We start from the raw sequence: 9,137 nt of genomic DNA on the forward strand, positions 1-9,137 counted from the left end.
GGTGGTGATGTTGGTGGTGGTGGGGATGTTGGTGGTGAAGTTGGTGGTGGTGGTGTTGGTGGTGGTGATGTTGGTGGTGGTGGTGATGTTGGTGGTGATGTTGGTGGTGGTGATGTTGGTGGTGATGTTGGTGGTGGTCGGGATGTTGGTGGTGATGTTGGTGGTGGTGATGTTGGTGGTGGTGATGGTGGTGGTGATGTTGGTGGTGGTGGTGATGTTGGTGGTAGTGGGGATGTTAGTGGTGGTGATGTTGGTGGTGGTGGTGGTGGTGATGTTGGTGGTGGTGATGTTGGTGGTGGTGGTGGTGATGTTGGTGGTGGTGGTGATGTTGGTGGTGGTGATGGTGCTGTTGGTGGTGGTGATGTTTGTGGTGGTGGTGATGGTGGTGATGTTGGTGGTGGTGGGGATGTTGGTGGTGATGTTGGTGGTGGTGATGGTGGTGGTGATGTTGGTGGTGGTGGTGGTGATGTTGGTGTTGGTGGTGATGTTGGTGGTGGTGATGTTGGTGGTGATGTTGGTGGTGGTGGGGATGTTGGTGGTGATGTTGGTGGTGTTGGTGGTGATATTGGTGGTGGTGGTGGTGATGTTGGTGGTGGTGATGTTGGTGGTGATGTTGGTGGTGGTGGGGATGTTGGTGGTGATGTTGGTGGTGGTGATGGTGGTGGTGATGTTGGTGGTGGTGGGGATGTTGGTGGTGGTCGGGATGTTAGTGGTGGTGATGTTGGTGGTGGTGGTGGTGATGTTGGTGGTGGTGATGTTGGTGGTGATGTTGGTGGTGGTGGTGATGTCGGTGGTGGTGATGTTGGTGGTGGTGATGGTGATGTTGGTGGTGGTGATGGTGCTGTTGGTGGTGGTGATGTTGGTGATGGTGATGTTTGTGGTGGTGATGTTGGTGGTGGTGGTGATGTTGGTGGTGGTGATGTTGGTGGTGGTGATGGTGCTGTTGGTGGTGGTGATGTTGGTGGTGGTGATGCTGGTGGTGGTCATGGTGGTGGTGATGCTGGTGGTGGTGATGGTGGTGGTGATGTTGGTGGTGATGGTGGTGGATGGAGCGTTTGTGTGAACTAACATAAATGATGGTGTCAAAAATCATTACGTGAAAGGATTTGGCCTTTAAAAGGTAGCAAAGCATTTATTTGCAAGGCAATTTTAACAAATTGCATGAACATGAACCATTCAAAAACGTGTCATAACGTGAATGATCAAACATCACGAAAACGTCTGAGGCCTGCGCCCAGAACAATTACCGCACTCCCGGTCAAAGTGCGCCGTCTAATCTGGGAAACGGGGGCATTACAGGAGCAAGGTAAAATTTAATTTAACAACAACATCAATAATAATATTTGGACAAGTTCGGCAGGCCGGATTAAAAAGCCCAACGGGCCATCCTTTGCCCACGTCTGGCCCAGCCCGTGTAGAGACGGAGCTACGGGATCGCTTCATGACGCAGGAGTGAAGTGTAACGTGGCCCTTGCAGTACCGAGAGCAACTAACAAGGGGGGTGCCCTTCACCCCGCAGCGGATAGACCACGGCTGAGACTGATGACGGACCGGTTGAGGGTCACGGCGTTCCTCTGAGGCCGAATGAATCAGCCTCGCCCCCCTCCGCTGCACTCCGGGCTCTCACGTGATGTATCCTGTACACAAATTGAACGTCTCTGAATGTAGATTGAACTGTCGCCGGTTCCAACGTGCAAGCCTCATCTCCCCTCTTACACCAGGCACCGCCTCCGTGCGCTCTGCGCTGCAGGAGCCGAAGCTTTCTGATCGAAGCGGCGAGTTGACCTTCTTCTTGTGTAGAGGTCAACCCTCGATTCGTCATTTGCCTCGCCTTCTCCTCTTGCTGCCTCCAAGATCTGGAACTTACTTCCCTCAACCATCTGTCCACGTCCAAGCTAAATACATTTCCTCCTCTTCTCTGCCTATGGCCGTCTCTCTCTTAAAATACCGGACAAGTATCACGCCTCGTTGTTACCGGTTAGGTGCACGCGTCTGTTGTGGTATAGCGTCGTGAGATTCGGTTGCATGTAGATGCTCTCTAAATTAAAAATCGTGTTAACTTATTCTGTACAAGCTACACCACTGTCGTCATGTATAATTATCACACACACACACACCACTCGCGCTATTCGCCACCGCAGAGTTAATCGTGTAGGCAATGTCACAACAGTAGCGCAGCTACCGACCTACTCACCTACAAAGAGTGCAGTATAGCTAGGAGCTTATATGATTAAGCGATTAAGTGAATTGACCAAACTTATAACTTTTGTGTGCATGTATGTTGTTGAACTTCTTTCGCGCTGTACGGTAGTTAACCGTGCCAATCAGAGATGTGGGGGAAGGACGAAAGACTAAACACAAAGCAGTTAAATTTTAATTTAAAGCTTTCGTGACTGCAGTAATTCATATTCTTAGCTCTTTCGGTAAAGTCACGTTGAAGGGAAACAATAAAATAATAAAATATATATAAAACAATAAAAATCATGATGACCGTTTGTGTTATGGTCGAAACGTCGTGAGAATTTTTATTTTTATATATTTTATTATTTTATTGTTTCCCTTCAACGTGACTTTACCGAAAGAGCTAAGAACACAAAAAGCAGTTCTAAAGAAATGAGTTTTAAATCTAGATGTGAATGTGTATAGCTCCAGTGGCTTCCTAATATGGTAATAAAAAGTATTCCAGGCGGCTGCAGAAACACATCTGACAGCGTGCGATACAGTGACCGTCTTTGTTCGGTGACTGAGGATTAATAAACAGCGACCATTTCAGCGTCACGCTTCCCGAAGGTAGGAAACCCCCTACAAGCCACGCCCAGCATAATACAACTGATTATGCCGCACCCATAACCTCCCATCCAGTGGCACATATGCGGACAAATTTTTAAAAACTAATTGTTATCCAATTTGTCGAGTAATGAAACCGATATATTTGGTTGAGTGATCAACGACTTAAGAAATATGATGATACCCCAGCTCTAATTATAAATGCGGTTATTTAAGAGATGGTCAAAGCAAAATTCATCACCCTAATTCATGACACAAATTTATAAATTCTGATATATAAAATATTTTACTTAATTAAAACCATGCGATATTATTTATTTCGTCGTTGAGCTGCGTGAATTGTAAAACATGCACTCCATTGATTTCAAATATCCATTTAAAAATTGTATCCTTTTAGCAATTTGATCAAAACCTATTTGCGATTTCGCATCTTCATGAGATCAAAGATGAATCGGCCCACTCTGAAACACAAGCAAAATTAATATCTGAATATGAATGGCGTGACCAAATAAAACATATCCTGGATCGTTTTGGTGAACGCTACACTAACAACAATACTCATTTCTATACAATGTCTGGCTCGCATGATTACTCTGTGTGGTTCATAAGGTGGGGCGTGTGCTGCTTTGATGATGGCAATTCAATCAACCCCCGACCCACCACCCTCCCCAACAACTCGCTCCAACCATTCTGCGGTCATGATTTGGGACTGTGATTCCATTTGCAAGTAAACTCACATTTCAACAACGAGGGTTTGAAAGCATTAAGCATTAAGATCTGTCTGCATGTCTGCTCTGTTGTAAAGATGATCCAATATGAACACAATTGTAATACAACAGCTCTGTTGCTGTTAGGGACCATACAATGTTGAAAACTGGCCACAGTTGATTAAATGGCCCACTCATGGTCCAGAGCAGAACTCGGTACCACCTAAGTTAGCAAAACTTTAGTCGTACCCATTTATTTGAATGGAAAATGAAAGTAAATTACTTGATAGTCTCACTCATTGAATTTGTTTATCCCTGGCCACGTAGAGAAATTGCAACTGCTCAATTTAGGCCACCTCACGTGGTACCGACAAAGGAGACATCTCATGGGCTATGGAAAAATAAGAATAGGTTGTATCCTTTCTGGCAATAAAATAGATCTTAAGATTCATTGAAGAAGGTTTCTGTTTGGTGTTTGAACATCTAAACACCCGTTTTGTTGCCAAAAAAGGATCAAATCTATTCTTATTTTGTCATACTTTGATACCGGCAAAACGGTCTCATTTTGAAGCGTCTCATGGACTATTGGATGGGGAGAAAAAAAACGGCGCTAAAAGTCAGCGCCGACCTCTCCTGTCGTGCCCAGTGACGTCATCACGGGCAAAGTTCACCGCGCGAAGTCAAACGCCGCCTCGTGAGCGCCGCTCGAAACGCAAAATCATCGCTCGGTGAACATTTCCGAGGACAAACAAACGCATGCCGGGAACCGTGTGAGTTTGTGTTTCTTGTTTCCTCTGTGCAATGTGGGGGAGGGCTTCATCCAGCAGTGGATTGACAAAAGCGCTGTATGCATACTGCACAGGCTACGCTAACGTCACATTTAGGCCCACGGACCGAACAAACGCGTCTCTCTTTCTCCATCCGTCTCCACTCTCTCTCTTCCTCTCTTCACTGCTGGCCTGTAGGTTTGGGCCAAGCGAGTTCCTGCCGGAGATTTGGCTTTTCAGGAGCTGATTCCCCCCGTGATTTTGTCGGCACGAGGCGACCGCGCGGAGTGTCAAGGGCTCCACCGGGCCCCAAGGCGCTGCCCCAGCACCACCGTAGTAGCCAAACCACCGGTGCTCGGCATGGCCTATATGAAGGTCTTGCTGGACCGCATGTTGCGCACGGGGTACAGCATCGTCCAGGAGAACGGACAGAGGAAGTTCGGACCGCCGCCCGACTGGCAGGGGCCCCCTCCCGCCCGTGGCTGCGAGGTGTTTCTGGGGAGGATCCCGCGCGACCTCTACGAGGACGAGCTGGTGCCCGTGCTGGAGATGGTGGGGAAGCTCTACGAGCTCCGCCTCGTGATGGATTATAGCGGAGAGAACCGCGGCTACGCGTTCGCTACCTACGCCACGCGCGCCGAAGCCACGGATGCCGTCAAGAAACTCAACAAATTCGAGATCCGTCCCGGACGCCGCATTGGAGTCCGCTTCAGCGTGGACAATCGCCGCCTCTTCATTGGGGGGCTGCCAAAGGACAAGAAGCGAGCGGAGGTGATGATGGCGATGAGCGGTGCCACGGAGGGCGTGGTGGACGTCAAGATGAGCGTCTGTTGCTGGGACAAAACCCTCAACCGAGGCTACGCGTTCATCGAGTACGAGAGCCATCACGCGGCCGCCATGGCCAGGAAGAAGCTCCTTCGAATCAACTTCCAGCTATGGGGCCGGACCATCAAGGTGGACTGGGCCATCCCGGAGTGGGACACGGTGGCTGCGGCTGCGACAACCGAAGACGAGGAGGAGAAGGAGGCGGCGGTGCCAGACCTGCCAGAGCCGGAGTGCACGGGCACCGGCAAAGCCGCACACAGCCTGTTTGAGGGCTGGGGGGCACGCACGCGGCTGTGGTGGGCACCTCTCCACCTGCGGCCCATGCCCGTTGCTCTCGAGGCGCTGCCGGAGGCGGCCATGCTGTCGTGGGAGGGGCGGTTGCGGATGCTGTGTCGGACCGCCGGCGTCAGCTACCCAATCTTCGAGCTGCACGCTTACTCAGAGCCCGGGATACCCGTGGGCCTCCTCTATAAGGTGTTGATTGCCGGGATGGGAGAAGGCGCCGGCATCTTCCCCGCATTTCTGAGCTCCAGCGAGGAGGGAGCACGGGAGGTGGCGTGTCAGCTCGCCTACAACATCCTCAGCGATGCGAATCCTCTGAGAATGTGCCCAGCCCCCGCCGCCTCCCGGCGGGGGCTGAGCTGGCTAGGCCCCGCCTCCGGCCACGCCCTCTCGTGAAACCTTGGAGCAAGTGACACGAGAGGGCGTGGCTGGAGGCGTGGCTAGGCTCCGCCTCCGGCCACGCCCTCTCGTGGAACCTTCCAGCAGGTTACACGAGAGGGCGTGGCCGGAGGCGTGGCTAGGCCCCGCCTCCGGCCACGCCCTCTCGTGGAACCTTCCAGCAGGTGACCAGAGTAACTCGGCTAGCCCCACCTGTTGCCTTTGCCCCAGATGCGCCTCCTTCCCTGATTGGTTGTTACCTCTGTGGCCGTGCCGTGAAGCCCTTGCCAGGCCTCAGCAGGTGTCACCCTGTGATGTCAACAGGTGTCACGCTGTGATGTCAGCAGGTGTCACCCTGTGATGTCAGCAGGTGTCACCCTGTGATGTCAGCAGGTGTCACCCTGTGATGTCAGCAGGTGTCACCCTGTGATGTCAGCAGGTGTCACCCTGTGATGTCAGCAGGTGTCACCCTGTGATGTCAGCAGGTGTTACCCTGTCATTACACTTTAATGAAAACCGAAAACAGAATCCTTGAAGAAAAAAAACTCATTCAGGTTTTTTGACATGTCGATGCCATTTCGTTTTTGAAAATGCATTCTGATGTCAGAACATTTGATTGTTTATCAAATTGAAAAACCCTTGAACAACTTTGCTGCACACGGAGATGTCCGTGCACCGCCTCGTTTCCACGGCCTCTATCCCGGTGCCATTTGTATTTCAGTTCTGTTCCTTCACCTGAAGAAGGCTACTTGTGTTGTGGCCGAAACGTCGTGATTTTTGTTGTTTTATTTTTTACCTACGTGGTGACTTTACCGAATAGAACCAAAGAGTACACATACAGCTGTTAAAAGTTTGATGTTTTATTGATTTTTAGCTTAGGTGTGTTTTTTCCGGTAATGTTTCTGTTGTTTATGTTTCAGTGGAAATACAGTCCTAAAAAGTCTCTCTCCACTCTCTCTCTCCACTCTCTCTCTCCACTCTCTCTCCACTCTCTCTCTCCACTCTCTCTCTCCACTCTCTCTCTCTCCACTCTCTCTCCACTCTCTCTCTCCACTCTCTCTCTCCACTCTCTCTCCATTCTCTCTCTCCACTCTCTCTCTCTCTCCACTCTCTCTCTCTCCACTCTCTCTCTCTCCACTCTCTCGGCCGAGTCTGTGCCACTTGTGGTTCTGAGTGTCGCACGCTTGGGATCCTTCTTGCCCTCCTCTGCGGTTCTGTGTGTGACCGACGACGTGTGTGGAGAGCTGAAGGGTAGCGGTTAGCGCTACGCTGCACCACGATCCTGGCGACCCAAGTTCGATTCCCACTCACATCCAACATCGGTGACGATTATCTGAACCGGTCCAGGGCCTCCCCTAGGTGGACTCCGCCTCAAATGAGTACCTGGTGCGGTGTGTAAACATCGCCACTAGGGAGACAAAGGCGGCCGGGCGTGGTGTTGGCCACTCACCCCCTCGTGTACCGTGCCGGCCTTATAGGAGCTCGCTAACAGCACTTGCCCTTACAGTCTGTCAAGGCTACACGGGGGATCTTTGTCCGTGCGCGGCACGGTGAGTGTGTGCAGCCAGTGTTTCTGCTGGGCGTATCAGAAGGCAACGAAAATAAGGACAACTTGGCAGTCACACAGACACAGTGACACACACGCGCAGAGACACAGACACACACGCAGAGACACATAGACATACACACGCAGAGACAGACACACACATGCAGAGACACATAGACACACACACGCAGAGACACATAGACACACGCAGAGACATAGACATACACGCAGAAACAGACACACAGACACACATGCAGAGACACAGACACACACAGACACAGAGACACACACAGAGACACAAAGACACACACACGCAGAGACAGACACACACGCAGAGACATACACACACGCAGAGACAGACACACATGCAGAGACACAGACACACACCGATACAGACACACAGACACACGCCGAGACAGACAACAACAACCGCCATTCGCCACTAAGTGGCGGTGACGTCACCATGACGCTTGTGCCAGGCTATGTGCACCCTGAGGCCACGTGAAGTGTCGAACGCCCGCTGGCAGGAGGTCACGGGGGAGACCCAGGTGCTACGGGTCGACTGACTGAGATGACTGGCTGATGCACCACCTGTGCCCCCTACTGTGCCAACCTGCTGTGCTTTAGCCACCCGGCGCTCCGCTCGTTGTTGTGAGCGTCACTCCTCCGCCCTCCGTTGTTGAGTAGTGGTCTAGACACACACACAGACATCACACACACACAAGACACACACAGAGACATCACACACACACATGACACACACAGACATCACACACAGACATCACGCACACAAGACACACACAGACAACACACACACAAGACACACACACACACACAAGACACACACAGAGACATCACACACACACAGACAACACACACACACACAAGACACACGCAGACATCACACACACAAGACACACGCAGACATCACACACACACACAAGACACACACAGACATCACACACACAAGATACACACAGACATCACACACACAAGACACACACAGACATCACACACAGACATCACACACACACAGACATCACACACACACAGACATCACACACACACCACACAAGACACACACAGACATCACACACACACACACAAGACACACACACAGACATCACACACACACAAGACACACACAGACATCACACACACATCACACACACACAAGACACACACACAGACATCACACACACACATCACACACATACAGACACACACAAAGACACACATCACACATGAGACACATAGAGACACACACACATCACACACATACAGACACACACAAAGACACACACATCACACATGAGACACACACAGAGACACACACACATCACACACATAAAACAAACAGAGACACACACCCAGAGACACACACACAGAGACACACACATCACAGACGGAGACACACACATCACACACAGAGACACACACATCACACACAGAGACACACATACAGACACACATCACACACAGAGACACACACACATCACACACACAGAGACACACACAGAGACACACACAGACACACACAGAGACACACAACACACACACAGAGACAGACACACAGAGACACACACACATCACACACGAGACACACACAGACAACACACACACACACAACACACACACAGAGACATCACACACAGACATCACACACAAACATCACACACACACACAAGACACACAGAGACATCACACACACACAGACAACACACACACACAAGACACACACAGACATCACACACACAGACATCACACACACACACAAGACACACACAGACATCACACACACACAAGATACACACAGACATCACACACACACAAGACACACAGACA

The 9,137-nt window shown here is 50.7% G+C and overlaps 1 protein-coding gene across 1 annotated transcript; it reads left to right on the forward strand.

The window, feature by feature from the left end:
* The first annotated feature begins 1,440 nt into the window (after positions 1–1,440).
* Positions 1,441–5,764, forward strand: LOC142909684 (uncharacterized). Its single transcript, XM_076059820.1, has 2 exons — positions 1,441–1,632; positions 4,460–5,764. The coding sequence occupies exons 1-2, from the start codon at positions 1,585–1,587 to the stop codon at positions 5,762–5,764; spliced, it is 1,353 nt and encodes a 450-aa protein (XP_075915935.1). The 5' UTR covers positions 1,441–1,584.
* The last annotated feature ends 3,373 nt before the right edge of the window (positions 5,765–9,137 follow it).

Source organism: Petromyzon marinus, unplaced genomic scaffold (genome assembly GCF_048934315.1).
Source record: "Petromyzon marinus isolate PM22_M1 ecotype Great Lakes invasive population unplaced genomic scaffold, UKy_Petmar_22M1.pri1.0 PM_G_Scaffold_131, whole genome shotgun sequence".
NCBI classification, from domain to species: domain Eukaryota; kingdom Metazoa; phylum Chordata; class Hyperoartia; order Petromyzontiformes; family Petromyzontidae; genus Petromyzon; species Petromyzon marinus.